We start from the raw sequence: 23,478 nt of genomic DNA, 5'->3' as shown, positions 1-23,478 counted from the left end.
TTGAAAGGGACGATAGGCTACACTTAGATGAATAGAAAATCTATATTACATTTCGTGATTAAATGCACAGTTAATTAGAAAATTAAGTTGGAACTTACAGCAATCTGGCAACGTCACAGCTATCAGTCTGAATTCTTCTCGTAATACAGATGTAAGAAGTCTAGAACTCAGCCGACATGAACTGCCTCCCGTCTCCCTCTTTGGCTACAACGTTGCATTCTGGTTCCATCCTTCATCTGGCTTGAAATTAGTGGTTTTTAAATAAAATTTAGACGACAACCACGCTATTGAAATACTCTTACTTATATCAATATTTTGGCTAATCAATCTTTATGGCTTAACAAAATGTTCAAAAAACAAGTTACATTTCACTGTTTTTTATAATATATTTGAAAACACAGCGATATTTTACTACTTAATTAACTTATTATTCCCAGAACATGAATTTTACCAGCAATCGAAAAGTATTGGGAATAAATTTGAATAAGGAACAAAAAAAAGTTTCCTTCCCAGGCAGGATTCGAACCACGAAAGTCTTAGTTACCAGTCTATCGTGCTCTGAAGTGAACAAGGCTCTGAAATCAGCTTCAAGGGTCGGCCCGTTTTCTTTTGCCACTACTGTACGTATTCCCCAAGTCCAATTTTGTCGAGAAAAAACGCCGTCGGCTAAAGTAAGTAATTACTACGTGTTTAGCAAGTCCAGAAAACGAGAAAACTCTTTATGTATTTATATATTTAACTATCTATTTATTTTTGTAATGTAGGCTTTCACGGCCGGAGTCTATAGACCTAGATTCATTTTCCGGGCTGAGAGGCCGTGGTCTGTTGTTTGGTTTTCTGCCAGACGTTTCGTCTGTAGCTGCGGCAGACGTCTTCAGTGGAGTGGTATCCGAGGTCGCAAAACTCTTCTCGGCGTACCTGAGGCGTACCAAACAACAGACCACGGCCTCTCAGCGCGGAAAATGAATCTATATGTATATATATATATATATATATATATATATATATTTGTTTATTTTGTTATTTCTTTATTTGTTTATTTTGTTATTTCTTTATTTTGTTATTTCTTTATTTGTTTATTTATTTATTTGTCCGTTTATTTACTTATTTATTTATTTACTCAGTTTTATAAGTTTTTATTGACCTGTTGTGCGTTTCCAAAAGTATAAAGTGTAGAGATGTCGGTATTACTACTTTTTAAGTGATATTTTATTTAGATATTTATTTATGTGTATTTTAAAAGAATTTTATGCCTATGTAATGTATAGGATTTAAGATAAATGTCATGATCCTTTTTGTTCCCTTTTCAATATTGAGTACAATAATATTTAATAACTCTGAGTAAAGTCTTTCGATGCTATGCACAGACAGCAAGGACGAGCCATACCTCCCCCCTCTGAGAAAAAACGAACTGCTTACTTATCTTAATCTACATAAAGATTATTATTTTTTGTTCCTACAGAATATATCTGTTATGGTAACAATTAATATTAGAGGAGAAAAATTCGCTCCGGCGCCGGGGATCGAACCCGGGTCCTTGGTTCTACGTACCAAGCGCTCTCACCACTGAGTTAAACCGAAGTCCAACCCACAGCACCGGATCGAACCCCCCTCGTCCGTGTTTTTCCAGTTGACTTAATATAAAATGTCAACATACATGCCCAACTTGGAGTCAGGCCACAAAGGGAAAAACACTGGAGGAGGGGGGTTCGATCCGGTGCTGTGAATCGGACTTCGGCGTAGCTCAATGGTGAGAGCGCTTGGTAAGTAGAACCAAGGACCCGGGTTCGATCCCCGGCGCCGCGCCGGAGCGAATTTTTCTTCTCTTATATTAATTGTCAGTGATCTTAAGCTTACAGCGTTTGTGTTCCTTCACGTGGGCCCGCTATTTGAACTCTCGGGCTGTAGTTTTGAAATCCCAACTACTGAATCAGGTCCAGTAAATGTTTCCTTTCCAGTTGCGTCCCTGCGTCCCACTCGACGAAGTTGTCTGCGCTACAAGGCAGCTCATGTATCTTTTATTTATGCACGGATTTCGCAGGACTGTAATCATAACTCGGCGCTGTGAAACAACTGTCAAACTTACTGGTCGGTTTCCAGCGCAGAAGTCGGGTTGTGCTTTCACCCACCAGCTGAGTGAAAATGGGGTCGGATACAAAATAGCCTGAGATTTCTGGCAGTAGAATAGTCCACGGAGAGATTTCCCAAGTTTCTGAATACCCGTCGATTTAAAAACTGTACCCTACTTTCCGTCAAATAGACGGCGATTTATGTCCTTCTTCTCTCTGGCTCGACATTGCTTGTGGAATACCTTTAGGAAAAAAAACGTTGTAAGAGAATTACAGTTAATTTATTGGGTATTAAGAATAAAACTGAAGGACTTCCTCAAGATTTGTACTTATGAGTAGGCCTTTGAGCACTTTCTGTGACTATATACTCATAACCACTAGAACACTCATTTCCATAAGAATAAAAACATTCTACCTAACGCGAATATATGCTCATCTCAACAGCCTTCTTGATCGTTTAAAACTTAGTATATACTCGTATTATATATCTTCTTTAACCACATCGCAGCGTGATACTATTTTTTTTTTTTTTTTTTTTTTAGTTTTCACATGTTGTCGGCATGCTGTAGTAGCTTGTGGTTGGTTTTTGTAAATTTTTATAATGGCTTGATAAATAAATAAATAACATGAAAGGGAGAGTGAATCAGAAAAGTGACATTAAAAAAACAGGAAAAAGAAATTAATACTGGGAAATCGTCACTAACTAGATGTTGAATGAAGATTACAATGAATTTCTATAATTACAGGAATGTTATTAGTACTTTTTATTATGGAGCAGATATTTATATATAATTACAGTAATTGCATTTTGCAATTCATATTTTACAAAATAAACCGTAATTCTTAATTATAAATAACAATACAATCTAACCTTATAATTTGATAGGCCTAGTAATTCACATGTTTTTTATGAAGAACAAATCGTGTTTAACCAATATACATTCATTTTTATGAAGCGTTAAAGGTTTTTGAAGTTTTTTGAATCCACATGTTCACGTATTTTTCTATATTTTTCATGAGGCACCACATCGTTCATAAATTCTGCAATTTTTTCTTAAACTGAACACACATCAACAAATACTCTGAACTGAGCCTGCTACAAACCATACTCAGAATAACATGAGAAGGAACTTATAAAAATGAGAATATACTAGCTTTTATTTTTAACAAATATTAAAAGTAAGTAGGTACTCAAGTGTTTTTATTCTTACTAACAAGAGTATTTATTCTAAGAAAAGCCTAGTATAATACGAGACTATATATTCATTTTTATTCTTATCACCCATTAGACTATGTATTGACACAGATTATTTTAAATGGTGGATTTGAATGAATTTAATATTGTCTTTTTTTTTGCATACATTCCATATTATTCTTATGAATAAGCTCAAATCAATAAATTTATTTATCTTGGACGTATAGTTTCAGCAGGTATCCTGCCAGTTTGCCCATTACAGTCTTGTATTATCCCTCCATAGCGTCTCTTACAAGAGAACTGTTAATGAGCTCATATCGAAACATAGCGTACTTTGAAATTTCGTTGACAAAAGGGACGTATCGTAAGAATGTCAGACACCAAGAATCAGCTGCAAGGTCCTGCGATCGAAGCTAAAATGTCGCCGAATAAAGCAACCATGCTGCAGCAATTGGGCACTCCGCATCAGCAGCAGTGGGGAGTGATCGGACGTGCTATTGTAGTGCCTTGTGGCAGTATAGGAGCGCACAAATCCGGCGTTATACTCCATGCTTTCCCCCTAGTGTTTTGGTAGGGATATCGGGAACTTGCAGTTTGAAGTCGCAGCTAATTTTTTATGTGTAAACTTTCTATTAGGTATAGATTTTATCAACGAAATTTCAAATTTCACATGTTTAGTCAACTCAAGTTCCATAGATTGTGCTTTATTTGCAATGGCTTCGATAAATAGGTGATTTTAGGTTCCAAAAAATCAAAATAGGCTCTAACTGGTAAAATAGGCATGTTAGGAACAATAAAACTGTTGTAGTACTATTGATTTTACTTGAAACGTGAAAATGTATTATCGATTTTTACTTATACTTTCAGGAAACCTAGCTTTATCCTAAACAGCAATGGAGAAAATCCATTCTACACTTATTTTATGTAATATGGGAAGCATCTTATCAAATCGTGTTTTTTTTTAGTTCTTCAAAAGGTTGAACAAGTAGCATTTTTCTACATTCTACGAAAGCAGAACTTAAATTTTATACATAGTTTTATCATTAATAAATTATCACAGAATAAATAATTTTAAAAAATATCTGCAAGGATATCATAAGAAAACGAATTTTTTTCCGTCCTAATATGATGTTATAAAGGAAATGTTGGTATTTATTTATTTATTTATTTATTTATTTATTTATTTATTTATTTATTTATTTATTTATTTATTTATTTATTTATTTATTTATTTATTTATTTATTTATTTATTTATTTATTTATTTATTTATTTATTTATTTATTTATTTATTTATTTATTTACTTATTTACTTATTTATTTATTTTTCGGACGTTCATGTTCTGACTGTATATTTATAATGGAACAGCTTATACAAAAAAGGAGAGAATACAATCTACCAACGTATATTTTTGTGGATTATGAAAAAGCCTTTGATAAAGTCTTACGGAGAAAACTATGGAACATAATGAGGAACAAAGGATACCCCATCCATCTAATAAATGTTATACAAAGCCTGTATCAAAATACATTAATTACGATTGACAATGGAACAGGTACAACAGCTGAAGTAAACCAAAGTGTTAAACAAGGCTGCCCGATGTCTCCAGCACTTTTTAGTATATATATTGACGAGGCCATTAAGAGATGGCAAGATACTATAACGGGGGGTATAAAACTAGGAAATACAGTTTTAAACACAATTTTATTCGCTGATGATCACGCTATCATTGAAGAAACTGAAGATGGACTACAAATGGCATCCTTTAAATTACAGAACATAATGACAGAATACAACTTGAATATACCTACTACGAAGACAAAATCAATTTCCTTTTTAGGGAAAAATCCACTTAGATGCAAAATTATTATAAATAACAAAATAATCGAACAAGTATCCAACTTCCAATATTTAGGGTCTAATGTGACATATAACCAAAACGAAGATATAAATATGAAAGTTCAGAAATTTGGAAGAATATGCGGAACCATCAGGAGACACTTACGACAGAAAACTACAAAAGAAACGCAACTGAAACTTTATACAGTAGTAGCCACACCAGTCCTAATGTATGGATGCGAAAATTGGACCTTAAATAGGAAAGATAAGAGGAAAATAGAGACTTCGGAAATGAAATTTCTAAGATCAGTTGCAAGACTACCCTCCTAGACCACAGAAAGAACACTGATATCAGAACAGAGCTGAATATATTTAACTTGAACAACAGAAGAGAAATTGGTATGACCACATAATTAGAATGGATGAAACGCGACTTCCCAAAATAATGCTAAATTATAAGCCCAAAGGACGTAGAGATGTTGGGCGCCCAAGAACAAGATGGACTGACGATATTCCCTGAGGACAGAACAGGTCTGAAGGCCTAAACCTGAAAGTTGATGATGATGATGATGGTGATGATTATTTATTTATTTATTTATTTACTTTCTTATTTATTTATGTACTTTCTTATTTATTAATTTATTAATTTTCCTATTTATTTTTCTATTTATTTACTTATTTATTCACTTATTTATAGTGGTAGAGTTAAGATCACTTCATGAAAAATATGCTACTAAATGGAGAAAAGTCATTTTGAAACAATACTCTTCATACTGTATCCGAAGAAATTAATATTTTTTAAAATGTTGATCTATTTAACCCTATCTGACGGTACTCCAGTACTCAAGCGTTTCTGACGTTGCTTACAGGTGAAGGACATCTGCAACGAACTAGACGTGAGGTCTCTCTGCCACAAGATCCTGCAGAACGTGAGCATGCTCCTCAACGCGGATAGAGGGTCCTTGTTCCTAGTGCAGGGTGACAGGGGGTCCTATAGCGACAACCCCAGGAGCATCAGCAACAATACGAGGTCCAACAACCCGAGGTCGCCGAACCCTGCGGGCTCTAGACTCAACAACGCGACGGGGAATCCAAGGCAGGGGAGGAACTCACCCGTCTCGAACTCGAGGCCGAGGTACCTGGTGTCGAAGCTGTTCGACGTGTGCTCGAGGTCCACGCTGCAGGAGATGGAGAAGAAGGAGGAGATACGGATCCCCTGGGGCACGGGCATCGTGGGCTACGTGGCGGAGAGCGGGGAGCCTGTCAACATCCCTGATGCGTACAAGGTCAGTCTCGTTAATGAGTTATAATTTCCCTCTGGAAGCTACAGTAGTATAAACTTGAAATTGAGTTTAATGATCTCAGTAGCTCTGGGAGAATCTATATTGGTACCGCTACCATCCACTGTTGACTATTATGACTATTGTTGGCTATTATTAATTAATTCGCAGCCCCTTAGTTTTTGCAGTCATAACACGAACATGCAAATTCTCAATTCGCCTGCATGTTTTTCAGTGGCGGTTCCTCGGAGGAGGGAAGGGAGGAACGTCCTCCTCACATTTTTCTTCTTTTGAAAGTAAATACCAAATTAAATATATGCCTTGAAATTCGAGGAATATTCGATAATTTTTAAGTTCACAGCTATAATTATACCTTGGTTGATCGAGTTTTAAACGACGCGCACTCATGTGCTGCTAGAAAACTGTGAGAAGGATGCGAGATTGTTTGTGTGGAGGAAAGTCAATCCATTCCTCCTTCACTGTTAATAACACACATAGACAACAGCGCGCTAGCGGCAAGAGAAAGAAGCAGAGTTTTAAAGCAAGTAAATGAACGGATAGGGAGGAGATCCTCCTCTGAATCAGCGCGTGGGCGGGAAATAGAAACCGACCGGTCGTGCAGCAAGCTCGCTACCGCTGCCACCTAACGGTGCTGCATTCAACCAGACTATAACACATCTAGGAGGAGACACAATAAAAACATATATAGTATTTTAATGTACGGAAGTACATATGATATTTCCATGCAGATATTCTGCGTCATCATACGATGAAAGAGTAATGGAACGGAGAAAAATTCTCTCCGGCGCCGGGATTTGAACCCGGGTTTTCAGCTCTATGTGCTGATGCTTTATCCACTAAGCCACACCGGATACCACCCCGGCGTCGGACAGAATCGTCTCAGATTAAGCTCCAACTCTTGGGTTCCCTCTAGTGGCCAACTAGTCACTCATAACGAGTGCACCTCAGCACATGTGTGGACTTCGGTCCTACGTTCATAGACATCTATGACGTAGTGCAGAGGGCGGCTACTAGAGGGAACCCAAGAGTTGGAGCTTAATCTGAGACGATTCTGTCCGACGCCGGGGTGGTATCCGGTGTGGCTTAGTGGATAAAGCATCAGCACGTAGAGCTGAAAACCCGGGTTCAAATCCCGGCGCCGGAGAGAATTTTTCTCCGTTCCATTACTCTTTCATCGTATGATGACGCAGAATATCTGCATGGAAATATCATATGTACTTCGGTACATTAAAATATTATATATGATATGCGTAAATCACTTCGTGATTTAAGACGGCGCTTATTCCGTCGGATCCCGGCCAACTAGTCACTCATAACGAGTGCACCTCAGCACATGTGTGAACTTCAGTCCTACGTTCATAGACATCTATGACGTAGTGCAGAGGGCGGCCACTAGAGGGAACCCAAGAGTTGGAGCTTAATCTGAGACGATTCTGTCCGACGCCGGGGTGGTATCCGGTGTGGCTTAGTGGATAAAGCATCAGCACGTAGAGCTGAAAACCCGGGTTCAAATCCCGGCGCCGGAGAGAATTTTTCTCCGTTCCATTACTCTTTCATCCATCGTACAATAAAAACAGTTTTAACGCAAAGCTATGAAAGACACCATATGAACTTTCTTAAAATTATAAATCAAAATATATTATTCATTGCACTTTATAATAAGCTACTATTCATGGTTTGAAACTTTCGAGGATATCTGAAAATTGAAGTTGGATTTATATAAAACAAAGAGGAAGTAGTTCTACGTTAGTATCGCAGATCTTTTTGGCCACTGAAATTCACTTCCATTCATTGTCAACTAGACAGGACAACAGCCAAGTTGTCAGTTTTGTACAAATATATTTGAAATTGAAAGTACTGCAAACTACGTTATTTTTAACATAAAGAAATTAATCGGCCACCGGCAGCTTTGAACAATAATGGTAGTATGACTTTACAAGAACTGACATCCTTGCATGTGATACTGAACTTGTAAAATGTACATGTGGCAACACAGACCACGTGGGTGGGTGCAGTGTTCTCGCTTTCCTAACAGATTATTTCTCATTCCCATTTCCGTAAAACTGTTCCGGTTACGTATTAGTACCTGGTCTCTTCCAACACGTGTGATGCTGTAATGTGCGCGAAAAATGCTGCGAGGTTGAGAATTTCCTTGTAGTTGTTAATTTGTGCAATTATTCAACAACGAATGCAAGTGAAAACATATTATATTTTGGACAATTTAGGAAACTCAGTTTACAAAAACAGATTATTGCTATACACCCTAACACTACCTGGTCTTACATGTATGCATGTAGGCTATTTTGTAGCATGTTTCTCTCAAGAAGATGTCATTTTGCGCTGTTAACTTCTTTCCTCCTCTTAAGAAATATGCAGGGGCCGCCACTGATTTTTTTTTATTGTGAAAATTTATTGTAAGACAAGTTCCTTGATTCAAACACATCAGGCATTTCGAAGAGAATTCGCTGTGCGCAGTGTTCCAACCAGACCAAAAATTTTATCGATGGCAAGAAAGCTGGACACATCTGACTCGCTCATGTTGACCTTGTCTATACATATTGTTTTTAGACATGTAATTTAAACTAAAAAAAAATAAATAAAGATTGTTAGCATTAGTCTGAAAATGACACAATAAAGAATGCAGTAAAATTATAAGAAAGTTAACAATCAAACAAACAAATTAATAAACAAAAATGAATGACACAGATCATATTCATCTTTTCTCTTGCTTCCTATTTTCTGTCCACAAGACACTGCCGGAAGTTGTTAGGCCTATTTACAGGAGTGTATCTGCAATATTCTGTTTTATACTTCTACCGTCAAGATTTTTTCTAGGATGCAAGTTTAAGTACTTGGCTTTCCTTTTTCCATCTCCGCTTCATTGCATTCTTTCAAAGTACATTAAAACACTTAAAAGCATTTTCGTTCGCTAATGAAACATCATACATTTTAATGAACTAAATAACGAATGGACTGTTTCATATCCAGTTTGTTTTATAGACAGCCTTACCGATCAGTAGTTCATAAATTGCAAGGAGGGGCTACTAGAGATTAAGGAAAAATGAGAATTCTGTTATTTTTATTTCGGTGTATTGTTCAAGCAGTCGGGGGCCATACGTCAATGCTAGCGCTTTGAGCGCTTTTCCACTTCATTGCATTCTGCAGAAAACCATTAAAACACTTAAAACATTTCCTTTCGCTAATGAAATTTCATACATTTTAATGAAAAATAAAATAACGAATGTAGTATTTCATATGTAATGTGTTTTATAGATTACATTACAGGTCAGTAGTTAATAAATTGTAATAACAAGGGCTAATAAAACGTAAAAAATTTAAGACAATCGTAATAAATTGTTTTTCGGTGAAGTGTTCAAACCACAATGGAACATCACTCGATGTTAAGAAAACCTTCAAACAGTCTATACACCATTCGAAAGGGCACCCTAAAAAAATGGTGAAATCTATAATATTACATCCTGCGATGCACATATGAACGAGCTAGAGAGAGTTAAAGAGGCGGAGGTGGAAGTCTCTGCCATCCAATTGGAGTCTATTACGTTTTACCTGTTGGGCGCGCGCGCGAGGATTGAATACGTATGTTGTGTTGTCTGAAGCAGCGTAGGGAGTGGGCCACACTTTCGTTTGTCTCATAGATATGGTTAGAAATTGATAGATTTTATTATTTGCTGTATCATTATTTAAGTTATTTAATAGAGCAAAAATCTGAAAATCGATAAATGTCAAATAGGAGTTATTGCAGGAACAACGACGATATATATTTTTATGCTCGACCATGCCGAAATGTAGTAATTATACACCTGGTAGCAGCCCTTTAATGGACCTCATTAAAGTACACATATTCATTGAAGTTCAGGTGTTCCACCAATCAGAAAACACCATTGTAGCAATATGAAAGCGCAAGTATCGATTATTCTCGGATATGCAATCGAAAGACAACTAGCGAAACGTCACGGAGGGTGGAAATCAAATACTGTCGCAGAAGGTTATGTTCTGTTACTGTAATAATTAGCGTTAATTGTAAATAATATTCAAATAAATTCAATTTGTCCTCTCGTTTTTCAATGTCTAAATCAATTTCAAGGTTATATAAAGATTAATGTTCATTTTAATCTTTAGATTATATCAAGGTCAATGACATTTGTTCCTCGGAAAAAATCAATACTTCGCGTCTGCGCACATCTCACAATTTACGAGATATTGCACAAGGTCAGTTCCGCTCTTCAATCAGATAAGAATAACATGAATACTTCTGAATAATTTCAAGTTAGAAATATGGTCGAGCATAAAAAGTCGTATGAAACTTGCCTATAATGGTAATTAAGACGCTCGTATGAAAATTATGAAACTCGCGTCTTAATTACTACAATTATAGGCTCGTTGCATAATGTACTATTTTATGTGATGTTAGTAGAGATAGCGCGCGAAATCCGGCATAGTAAACTACCTCTTTTTCGACTAGTGCACGATTCCTAGGTAGCAAATTTCGAGGTTCCTATACATTAAACAATTGATTCAACACGGGGTGAGGCAACTCAGCTCTTGTATTGTTGGTTTCATGTTTGCCAGGTGTGGTGACAAATTATGGAGTATTGGCCTAGCAAGAGTTTTCAAAGACAATTCGTCTCACGCCCGTAACGTGGCTTACACATTGTTTGGTTTGTCCTCTTTACCTCCACAAACCATAGGTAACTGTTTCGTTTTTGATATAACTGAGATTAAGCGAACATGCCCAAAAATTGAACAGTTTAACGACTACCTTGTAGATTACTACATATCTGACGAGGCCGCATTCTCTCTTGCAATATGGGTCGAACAATCGTCTGAAATCACTTACACAACCAACTGATGTGAGGCGTTTCATAGAAAGTCATCGCCTTATTTTACAACTCATACCGTGACATTTTAAGATAATTTGTTTTAAAAATATTCAAACAAACTTAATTGAAAATTAATGGAGTACACATGAGCTATTCCATCTCAAATCGACCGAAATATAGAGAAAATTGATCTTACAATTTCTAAATACAATGAAACTTTTTTGTACGTAGTGAACTGTGATACAATGCTTTGTGCAAAGTTTGAGGCATTAGAACTTTATAGTGTTTAAATTAAAAATATTTTAATTTATCGTATTTTCATAAAATTAGCAACTTTAAACTGTTGTAGCTCCGAAACCCTTTCACCCAATGATCAAAATCATGGTTTATTTTGATGCTGAGAAATTAAAGTTTATATTGACATATAAACAGATTTTCTTACTTTTTATGGAAATGGAGAAATTTAGATTTTTCCTCATTAAGACGCCTTTACTTAGGAAAAATATTTTTAAAATATATATAGTTAGATTCCGCGTTGAAAGTACAAGTAAACACATAATTTTTACTGATGGTATGTTGATAAGAAAGTATTGAAAATATCGAATAAAGGAAATAAATAGTACGCGCGTGAACTAACCAGCTGACTGTGAGACGGGAGCTAGCCGAGACAAGCAAGGCCAGGAGACAAACACGTGATGTTTCGTCTAGTAGCGCATAGCTGGGCTAGCTTTATCACAAGTTTTCATAAACACAGGAGTAAAATGACGCCCAACGCTCGCTTATCTTCAGCTCTCGGCCAGTGCGTGCGGTACTGCCCCGTTCAAGTCCAGGCGTGTGAAAATAATCTATTCAATACCCTCGAAACTTATTGCCAAACCACTAAGCAAACAATGCCGAATCCCTCTTAATAATGCAAGGTTTTTCTCAATATTTTTTTACATTTTTACAAATTGGCAAAAAGCTTAAAAGTAAGTAAAATCAGATTATCTGTCTCTCTGTGTACAATAAAAATAAGGATTACTACTTAACATAACCTACCAAATGTCAGCTTCAAAATGAGCTCTCGTTCAATGTTCTGCAGTAAATGGTTCCAGAGTTCTGAGCACTGAAAAAGGCTTATTTTTATAAAATACGCTAAATTTGTCGCGCAACGATACGAAAACCGTTTGACTTTCGATAGTATATTTTTGAAAATACACTTTTCTCAGCACGTTGTATAAATAGGGAAAAAATTAGAGTATAAAAAAATGCGAGTTTTTTACTGATCGATAGAAGAAAAATAGAAAACCACGTATTTATTGTTGTACCAGTCCGAAGTCTGGGACAGTCGGGCGGAAAATCATTCCCTAACATTGTAACGCGGTACTAACCTAAAACAAATATGTTCTTGAATTTATAAGTGCCTATGACTTAGTGGCACAAACAATTACGGTGCTACAGCGAATGGCGCAAGAGCAACTGAAAATATAGTTGCCGTCCGCCTTTTGACAAATTCTATCATTTTTTTTTTTTTGCATTACATTATCCTCTCCTATTGATTGCTTCTATTTATATGGGTTAACACATTTTCTCCATTTGATGCATAACATCAAACTCGCACGCAGTAGTGTAACCACAGGAGAGATTCGATTTTCGATCCTGTAATTTGCCCTCCAATAGTGAACTTGACCCAGCCATAGTAACGTTATCTCGGGACGTGCAGTTACGTCATGATCATCTCCTGAATGGCATGGAGACCGCTAATTAATCCCGCCTCTCTGTCCAATTTGGATTCTTTCCGCTGTAAGGTCAGTCGTGGTTTGTGTTCAGGCTGCGAGGAAACACGAGAACCGATGAATAAAACCGTTGATCTGTGTATGGTAGCATACCTGATTATAGTAAATTGCCAGGGCATCGGCATTTGACCCAGTTGTTGCGTATATGACTTGAATTTTTGGGATATTATAGACTTAGATGTCATAGTATATCACAGTACAGTCCTAAATAAAATTACAATATATTGTACTACCCCGACTTAGATTATGGAATTTGGCACAATCTGTGCTTAACTCAAGGAATTTCGGTCAAGTAAAATCTTATAGGGATGACATATTTTTACTTAAACCAGCTTTAAATTTCACATTTCTCTGCAAATCTGCTTTATACAGGGTCTAACGAAAAAAGTGATCATAACTTCAGGTATGGATTCCTCATACAGAGTGTCCCAAATTGATGTATACACATTTTGAAACACTATTTCTCAGCAACGAGACGAGACAGAAATACGATTTTTGCGGTTTTGTATTCCTTCCGCTACAGTACACCCAACAACGACGTACGAACTGGATTGTTACTAATGAAATATCATAACAGGCATGTTAAATCTGAACTCTCAGTTCCTTCAGTGTTTGTGGTTTTGTGGCGTACACTGTATCCTTTAGAGCTCCCCGTAGGTAGAAATCTGGAGAGGTTAAATCTGGAGATCGAGGCGGGAACTCCGCAGCACTTCCTCTTCGTCATGTCCATCTCTGGGTCGTCCTCATTTAGTGCGTGGACAAGTCTCGGAATGTAAGGCTTTCATTTTTGAGCTCGCGAAACTCTATGAACACTGGATTTGCTGATACTAGTCTCACGAGAACATTGCCTCATTGACTTCTTTGGGGATTGTGTAAAAGCCTGCATGACTGCATCAACACTCTCGTTATCGGTGGAACTTCTCTTTCTTCCGCACCGCCCCTTTCAACACATCTTGCACCGTTCCGTCGACTTCAAACTTGTCTCGGATTCTTGTGAATAGTTAACCTTGTTGGTCGTTGTGTTCCAAATTCAACCCTCCAACGTCGTTAAACCTCGACAACATTCTCCACTTGCCAATAACATTTCAGTATCCACTTACGTTCATCGAACGATAATTGCACCGCCATGTTTGTTTATAAACAGATGAACATGTTTCTGTGCTTTCCACTGCGTTCTAAATCATAAACTGCAAAACTCATATTTCTGTCTCATTTCTTTCGTGTGAAATAGTATTTCAAAGAGTGTATACATCAATTTGGTACAGTCTGTATACAGGGCGAACCGTACGTAATATCATTAATTTCAAGAGATATTTCAAAGAAAAGAGTTTAATATAATTTTGCTCGTTTTTATTTCCTTTTCGTAAAAAAAATAGTTTATATGAAACATTTCGGAACGTGTTTTGGGAAAACCATTGATTTAATTCCCAATGTGCTCAGTCAGTTTAAGAGAGCAGTAGGCCTATATTATGATAATAAATGATTTGAAATAATTTTAGTTTTGTTCTTTAAATGTGAGAAATTTGATCCGAACAAATGTAACATTTTAAAATTCCTTTGCAGAACGAAAAGTTTCATATTTCGCTACCGGATTTCGCTACGCCTATAGTTCTCTAGCGATTAAGATACGACGCGCGGTAGAACATCTACACCGTAGTCGTGGTACAACCACTGAAGATGGGGGAGCATAGCCCCCGAAACATGTATGGTTTCTAACCAGTTTTATTATTTTATTTATTTTATCAATAAATAGTGTTCAGACAACTGTAATAATTATCTCCATTATTTTTAATCTTCATTTATGAACACTGTTGTATTTTGACCTTTTAAGTATTTAATTCCTAATCTTTTGTTAAATCTCAACACGCGGTTCGACAACGAAGTCTCATAGCTTGTAGCTTATTACTAGGGAGCGGATTTTTATGTGTTAAAAAATTTAAATATATTTATTTTTTATGTGCTAATAAGTACGGAAATATTTGCTAAAAATAAAAAAAAATATTTTAAACAAAATGACAATACCACCTTACTTAGCTTGGAAAAAAAAATATTACCAAGTACTCACCAACCACGCTTGAGTGCTAGTAGTTGGCCGAGAATTGCAGTGAACAACAAATATCATTTCCAAATTCTCCATCACAAATGCATGCCGATTATCTATGAACAACGACTTATACTGTGAAAATGATATTTCCACATCACAGGACGTCAGACGTGCATATTTAAAGAGAGGAATGTCACAAACACAAACACCGTCAATTTCACCTACAGGCACGCCCTCCAATACTCGAGCAACTTTACACATTGTTTTTATATCCACTGTTTTTCCCAAACACATTCTGGAATTTGTCCCTTAGTACTTGTGCTTCTGAACCTGGTAGCGAGTCTAGTTTAATTTCTACGGCACGCATCTCCCCGTTTCAGACAACAGGTTTTTGGATGTTTCGAGTTTTTTTTGTGGTGTCACACAAAAAAGCTTAAATTTTCTAATAGGAAAGCCAAATCGTTTTTTAAACAACCATCTTTCAGTATATCTTGAAGGATATCGGTTGACGAAGCCCGATACCAGGGAATCACAAGATATATTGCCTTAATTGATAGACATGAGCGAGAGGCGAGAGATTTGTTTAAATTAAATAATGTTCATACCCGAGCTCTTATCTGTTGTGTTTCACAAACAAAGCGTGGAATGGAATCATCTTCAGCAACAATAAACATTCCTAATTATGTGTTGCAAGATCTTTGCTTTTTGCCCATGTTAATTTATTCTCTAATAATAACACTGATATGCTGCCTAGCAGTTCTCAGAACTTGAGGTGCTACTATTACGAAAATGGATCACGGATACACCACACAGCGCTTGGAAACACGAAGCAACCAAGAATTCTTAAAAAAAATAACGTACTTCTGAGTTATATAATTGATTTAGTTTTAAAATATTTAAAAGTTCGTGTAAAAAAAGTATTTAAGTAAAAAAATTCCAAGATTTATGTGTTTATAATAGATTTCCTGAAAATATGTATTTACATAATTTTTTTTTGTGAAAATATGTGTTTTTATGTGAAATAAAATTCGGGTTTTAAACTTGAAACTTTATGTTCGGAATTTTTAACTTTATTAATTGTGTTTTATCACACGCAAAAACAATATTTAATTACATAGGAATCCGCTCCTTACTTATTACGTTTTGAAATATCGGTGTTAGGTTTCCAGATCATCATCAGTTACATTCTGAACACTCGCATGTATATGGTTGTGTCATATAAACAGGAAATACGGGACCGAGACGCTCACGAGGTTTGACCTGTGACCACAGATCTCGGCTTTTCTTTCCCGGAGGAGATAAAATATGACGTATGTTGTGTTGACCCAAGTCAAAACTGCAAGTGTTGTCATGAAATTATAGTGATTGATTTACCCGTGTCAAGGCTTCGTCCCTTGTCACATGATACTACCAATTATCCTGTTAAAACATGTAACGTTTTTGTTTCGTTTTCGTTTCACAATAACCTTTCTCTGGCTTAATGATCTACTCATATCGCGAACTTCGTTTTACTGAGAGATGGATGCTGCAGCTGTCAACATATTCTAGTTAATAATTAATTGGTTTTATTCTTGTGTTCGTTTCTCATCATAATGTACAAGTTGTTAATTCGTTATTGGCAAATTACCCTGATTATCCAACTTTTTCAATTTTCTGATATTCGCTTTCTTTGATCCGTTCTCCAAGCACATGGATCACATTTTTATAATGTAAATATTTCTGTTATTTTTGTTTGTACAGGGTGTCTGATTTAACCCGTTCATGTTTGTTTAGGCAGCCCAAATATCAGTGAAGACATGTAGGAGATATTTAATGGTTTCGCAGGCGGAATCAGAGGTGTGCATTAGCGTCCATGTGAATGTCTTCGAATGGTAATGTTATTGAATATCTTTATGATATCTTTACTGTGTTAACTTTTGCAGTTTACCTAACTGACTAGTTCCGAAGCATTAGGCTTCGGGCAATGAAGGATACCACTTGGTGCTGCTTGGTCACCTGGCGATAAGAACTTAGGCCGGGGGAGTAGGGGGCCCCCATTGGGTGGGCGGGTGAGGGATCACATGCGGCCGGTGGGTTGGTACACCTCATTCTCATTCATCTCATAAAATTCGGGGTACACAGTAGGCCTCAGTATGGTCGGACGTGCAAATGGTTGTGCCTAACCCCCCCCTCTAACCACCGTTACCTAACCTAACCTAACCTAACCTAACCTAAATTTACCTAACCTATTACTCTAGCTGAAAGCCATGAACTACCTTGAGAGATCCGCATATTAGAAATGAAAGTTTTTTTTCTCAAACGCACTGTGTGAATAAAAAAAATTAATCAGTCCACCCGTCTATGTTTATTTATTGTTTTAGATTTTTTCAATCATTATTAAAAATAAAATACAAGCGCTGCGAATTAGGAAATTTCAACGACGAAAAGTGTCTACCCCTAGTCGTGTTGTGCGTGATGCCTAAAACAATTTATGAACTGCTTTAGTCAGACAGCCTGTACAATCTACCTATTAATGGAACTCGTTTGAAAATTATTTTCTATTTCGATCTTCGTCAATAAATGCATCAACAATACTTTCCCTTGATCGATCTATACTTCCATCAACACATTCACTCACCTACCCACATCCGTAAATCATTCTCTGAATTATCTATTAATCAACTCGTATATCAATCTTTTCATCCATATATCCATCACTTAGTCCACACCTGTGGAGTAACGGTCAGCGCGTCTGGCCGCGAAACCAGGTGGCCCGGGTTCGAATCCCGGTCGGGGCAAGTTACCTGGTTGAGGTTTTTTCCGGGGTTTTCCCTCAACCCAATACGAGCAAATGCTGGGTAACTTTCGGTGCTGGACCCCGGACTCATTTCACCGGCATTATCACCTTCATTTCATTCAGACGCTAAATAACCTAGATGTTGATACAGCGTCGTAAAATAACCCAATAAAAAATATATATGTATATATATATATATATATATCCATCCATCACTTACTTACCCACCCACCCATACACCAATCCACTCACAAAATTATAACATTCACCTATCATATCCATACATCCACTTTAATCGATCAAGCGATCCATCCATCCATCACGCTCCGCTATTAACACACCTATCAATCCACTCACCCATCCATACATTCAATTTATGTAACGTTCGGAATCTTCTCAGTGCACTGAGATGTTATCTATTGCCTCGTAATAGCACTGAACGAGGCCAATACGAACTCTTAAAGGTAAAACCATTGTAAAAATTATTCATGTGATCTGCATTCTTAACCACAATTTCTTATGCATGCGTGGCACAGTTACCATGGAAACGAAATACATATCGAAAAAAAAAAAACAAAAAAACAATCCCTCTAAAGCACTAGTTCCCAAACTTTTCCTACTCGCGTTTGACAAGGATCTGAATTGAGCTAACCCCTTATTGATATAAATGATATTTCTTCTTCTTTCCCTTAGTTTAACCTCTCCCTTTTAGGTTCTAATTACACGGCCCACGCCACCCGGGCCTTACAGGGCCGCGACCTGTCGGGAGAGGAATTAATCTATGGATCACATGCATACTTTTTTGACCACACAAGGACATGGAGGGCCTTCCCGGATGAGGGATCAGCTCAATGCCAGGGCCACCTCCGATAGAACACCAACATTTAAATTACACAACATTCACTCACACATATGAAAGGATTAAGGGAAGGATCGCCGTTCATGGCCGGACTTTCAAGAGGTACAATCCCGGCATTTTCCTGGAAATAACTGAGGAAACCATGAAAAATCTCAGGATTGCCGGCCCCTGGGATCGAACTCCGGACCTCTCGAATGCAAGGCCAGCCCTCTACCACGCCGCTAGCCCGCTCGGTTATAAATAATATTTAAAAACTTAAATAAACTTAAAGTTGTTGTAGTTACGGTAAATAGGCCTACCTAAAGTTTCCCCTCCAAAATATTGAAAGTACTTAAGTTGAAATACCGGTAATTATACATTTATTTTACATTCAAAACATTAAGAGCAAATAACAGACCGAGGAGGCTACTCCCAGTCACTAAATATTTACACACACACTCCAGGTGTAACTTGTAATAAAAAAAAAAATAATAATAAAATACAATAACCTGAAAATTCGCCATTAGGGAAACATTTTGGCGAACCCCTGGGGGATTTGAGAACCACAGTTTTGAAAACGATGCTCTAAAGCAGTGGTCGTCAGCACTCGCTGAAATTGGTAACGGGTAAGCAGTGCATCGTAATATGCCCCGTCGTGCACCAGGAAGAGGAAAGAGCATACGTGCCAGGAGGCCACGAATGCACCATAGTGCAGTCTCTTATACGCTAGCCCGAGGGTGCACTGTGCTGATTACCGCTGCTCTAAAGCAAATTGATATCTATATGAAACCAAACTGTTAATATGTACAGAAGGCATAACCATTTAAAATTGGGATCGTACTTTAGAATAACCTTGTACATCTTCATCCAGAGTCCAACGTTTGTGAAGAAATTAGCATAGGCCTATGATTCCTACGCAGACAGTTAAATTTGTGTGCTGTGTATTGTGTTATTCAGGTATTCAGAGGTTTTGTTTAGACAGCCCGCACGACACGTGCGGAAGAGAAGTTGTCTGCAGTCAAGGCATCGCTTGAAGTAACAGTTGACTGCATGCACAATATTATTGCATATCTTTCTATACGCTTCCCACTAGAGACGAACAAAACTAACTGCCGCTCTCGCTCGCTATGTTCGTTGCAGTTGTCTTTCGAGTCTCGTCTCGTAACTCTCGTGCGCTTCGAGTCTCGCTCATCATTCTCGAAATAGCATTTGGTCGGCGTGGAAAGATTTCGTAACTTTGAATAACATACATAATTGAAATAAATAACATTAGAAATGTTTAAATGAGACAAAAAGACAAAACAAAACAGTATCGTAGTTATCAAAATGTTCTGGTTCTATTATCAGATGTTACCTATGGTTTTATAAATAAAAAAAAAACCATTCTCAAATAAATTTGCATTTCTAAGAAACATAAAACATAACGCTAAATAAAGTGTTAATATCTTTTTTAATTGAGATTGTACACTTAATCTCAAACATACGAAAAGAAAAATCCTAGCATTTTAATAAGGGCCTAGTAAGTATATAAAGATTGGGGAACGGATTATTATACACTAAAAGGTAGAGATGATGTTTCAAATAAGCTAATTGATTGTTTATACCTATATAACAGTTGCCAAAACAGCTAAAAGTTCAGTCTGGTCTGTGAGTATAAACAACTGTGACGATTCAAGGCTGCTTGACGTTCGAGACTCGACAATTCCCGCAGTCTTGAAACGCTCACAAGCAGTCTTTACGTCAACGACGCGATGTAGTCAATATTGTCGTCCGGGTTTTCGGCTTTGGGGGCGCTGTTAGTCTTGCATTCTCGCTCGTTGTTCATCTCTAATGTATATGTACTGTAATTATTATTAATAAAAAACTTACCTGATTATACAGGGACATCATTTTAGTTTTACTAACATTTCTAATATTAACCTGGCTATACCTTTGGATCAACGGTTGAGACCGGAAACACCGTTTGCGACCTCCTTCCACGACTAGAGTTCGATGATACTGGTGTAAAATACAAACAAGTCACTTTATTAGGTATAGGAGGGAAGAAAAATAGTTATCCAATTACGTAAACTAGGAAATATCACGCTTTTGAGTTTGATAATTTTCATTAGGTTTTTGTTTAATCAAAATACAGTACTGTATTAACAATAAGTGTTTTTACTCACGAATTGATCTGTCCATGCGGATGTATTCATTATGCTGTGTATATTATACTCTTTACAGCACATTAGCGTACACTATAGAGAATGAAGTTAATTTAAAAATAATCATAATATGGATATTTAAACACATTTTTTAAAATGGTGGCCGTTCATTTCTATACAGGCTTCAGTTCTAATGTGCATATTATCGCACTATAGACTATTGTACCTAATTCCAATTTCCAGTTTTGTCCTTCGTACCAGTAACTCATGTTGAAATAATTCTGTGTTTACTCTATAAAAGAGTACCTTACGTACTGTAAATTAAATCTTCACTTCTGCCCGATCCGAAAAGATAAAATTAACTAGACATGCTATCTACTGTCCGTCCAAGTAGTTATGTCGCAGGGTCGTAGAAAGGGGGGAAATCATGTGACAGTTAATTACTTAACGAGACCCTTTTATTTAACTTATTTTAAACAGTTATATAATACAGTATTACGTAGAAGTTCAATTCCTAACAGACATTAATGTTCTCAGAAAAGAGCTAAGACAGCCCAGCCACTAGCCTTTATAGAGAAGCGAATAGAAGCAGGTGGGGAAACCGGGATGCGACGTAGGCAAATGGACGACAGTACTTGTGCGAAAATGATTCAATATTGAAAGCTCTTTTGTCACTGGAAAACGCGAACATATTTTTGGAACGTACTGTTTACTATGACGGTAAGTCTACAATGACTAAGTTATATAAGGTCTTGGATCTGTGTGGAGGACGGTTGAACTTCATTAGTAGAAGGGGTGGGAGTGAAGTACATTCAAAAACCCAGGTAAAATAAAAATTGAAGTAAAAATAAAATGATGTCCCTGTATTTAATAACTAAAGCAATGTTTTAGAAAATACAAAATTAAAGAATAGAAGGAGGATATAATGAACGAAAATGTTGTGTACTTGTATTAGAACGTAAGCTATTACAAAATAAAATGTAGTTATATTTTCATAACGTATCATTGTTCAAGGGGTTCGTTTTCAGTCAGAAAAGGACGGTAATACATAATTGCACTGCGTTGCACAGTATTGCTAGCCATTTGGACAAGGCTGCTGAAATGCGTGAGTGGACCTCCATTCATATCATGCAACCACACACGCACACACGGCTGGGACACACCCATTGGCCGGAAGTTATTATGACAGACAGTTTGAATGTCTCTCCACGGAGTTGCCCGTCCTCAGAGCCGATTCTGACGGTCAATTATTGCTTCATTAACTTATTTACCGCCATCATCAATAACTGGAGTAATGACAGGGAGTACAACTGATGCTGAAGGGGCGGGCGATGTTTCATTCAAAACATGAGTTGTTATTTCAGTGGCGGCACGGCCACACTTCCGCATCGGATAGGTACGCGTAACTGAAGCACAAACAAAGCAATAATAATGGCCATTTGTTTATTTAATTCAGGCGTGCAGTGAATTTCTTTTGTATTTAGCTGTTTCGCTCTGCTGCGTGTCTGCTTGGTCGTCCTCGGTTATCTGATGGCCACAAATTTTGTTATTAGATTTGAAGTTCGTGGATTCGAACCTGACCAAAAGCCATGACTACCCATATCATTAGGTTTTTTTCTGCAGGAGACATCATCGTAGTATCAGTCTTCGTCACTAAAATGCATTGTAAGCATTTTATGAGGTAAAATAGTTTTGAATCATGAATAGAACGTCAACTTCAGCACAAACAAGATGCTCTGGCACGCGTCAAATATGACGTCATCAATATAATCTTATCTGTGTACGCCCTGGGACAAAATAAGGTCCCTAACTACTGGGTGTTCATTTCAAAGTGTGTCATGACGTTACTGTTGTGAGTCAGCGATTTGAAGCGAGTTTCAGCTTTTATGTCAGAGAAGTTGCCTATTAAGCAAGGCGTTCAATCTGAACTTGAGAACGGTATAACTTGAACGTCGTAGCAACAGATGGCGGCCTGTAAAGTCTGTGTGCTACCATAATCTCTTTCGAACTGTGTTTTGCGCGGGCAAGTCGTACGCAAGGTATTTGTTATCACCGGTTGCGTACCGCAACATTCCACAACACAGATCAAATGCTCCGTGTCCACGTTGACCGTCGAAGTTAATGTCAACAAATACTGTACGGAAGTAATCGTCTTAACCCTCTCCCCATATCCCGACAGTAAGGAAAAAACTTACCTCAGTACGTGTTTCCAAACAGTTCACATTCCTGCCACTACCGGCGTTACGGTACCTATCGGTAAGTACTCTTCTGAATGAACGCCGTACTTGCTAGGCAACTTCTGGCACATAAGTAATACGCCTCGATCAGTACATTGTGTCTGTCACACGGTACAGTAACTCTGTTCTAGTCTAAATTAAGTATCAATTAATAGGAGAGAGCGCTAATAATAGACTTCGTCAATAAGCTGTGTGATAGACTCAATATCTCTCTCTCATGAGTAGGGGGCGGATTTTGATAACCTAAAAATCTAGTTAAAGGTATCATTAAAATGCCCTTAAACTAATGGCAAAATGGTATAAAATTAAATGAAAATGACATTTAAATATTATTCACCGTACTCGCACCATAACGTCTTAAAAATTAGTCATCTTGTTTCAATGACTGCCCTGCAAATCTCGGAGAGAGGAGGCAACTT

At 37.2% G+C, this 23,478-nt stretch overlaps 1 protein-coding gene and 1 non-coding gene across 11 annotated transcripts in view; one reads left to right on the top strand and one right to left on the bottom strand.

The window, feature by feature from the left end:
* LOC138712148 (dual 3',5'-cyclic-AMP and -GMP phosphodiesterase 11-like) overlaps positions 1-23,478 on the top strand; it is a 1,303,168-nt gene that overhangs the window by 1,211,171 nt on the left and 68,519 nt on the right. For all 10 annotated transcript variants that reach the window (XR_011335642.1, XM_069843621.1, XM_069843623.1 and 7 more), the window contains one exon: positions 5,973-6,389. Coding sequence is in view for 9 of the 10 variants with exons in the window: in XM_069843621.1 (XP_069699722.1) it covers positions 5,973-6,389 (417 nt within the window). In the remaining variant the exon portion in view is untranslated. The remainder of the gene's footprint in view (positions 1-5,972; positions 6,390-23,478) is intronic.
* TRNAY-AUA (transfer RNA tyrosine (anticodon AUA)) lies at positions 7,184-7,255 on the bottom strand. Its single transcript has one exon. It is a non-coding gene; the product is annotated as a tRNA-Tyr (tRNA).

Source organism: Periplaneta americana, chromosome 13 (assembly GCF_040183065.1).
Source record: "Periplaneta americana isolate PAMFEO1 chromosome 13, P.americana_PAMFEO1_priV1, whole genome shotgun sequence".
Taxonomy (NCBI): domain Eukaryota; kingdom Metazoa; phylum Arthropoda; class Insecta; order Blattodea; family Blattidae; genus Periplaneta; species Periplaneta americana.
This window is presented reverse-complemented; position numbering and strand designations above follow the sequence as displayed.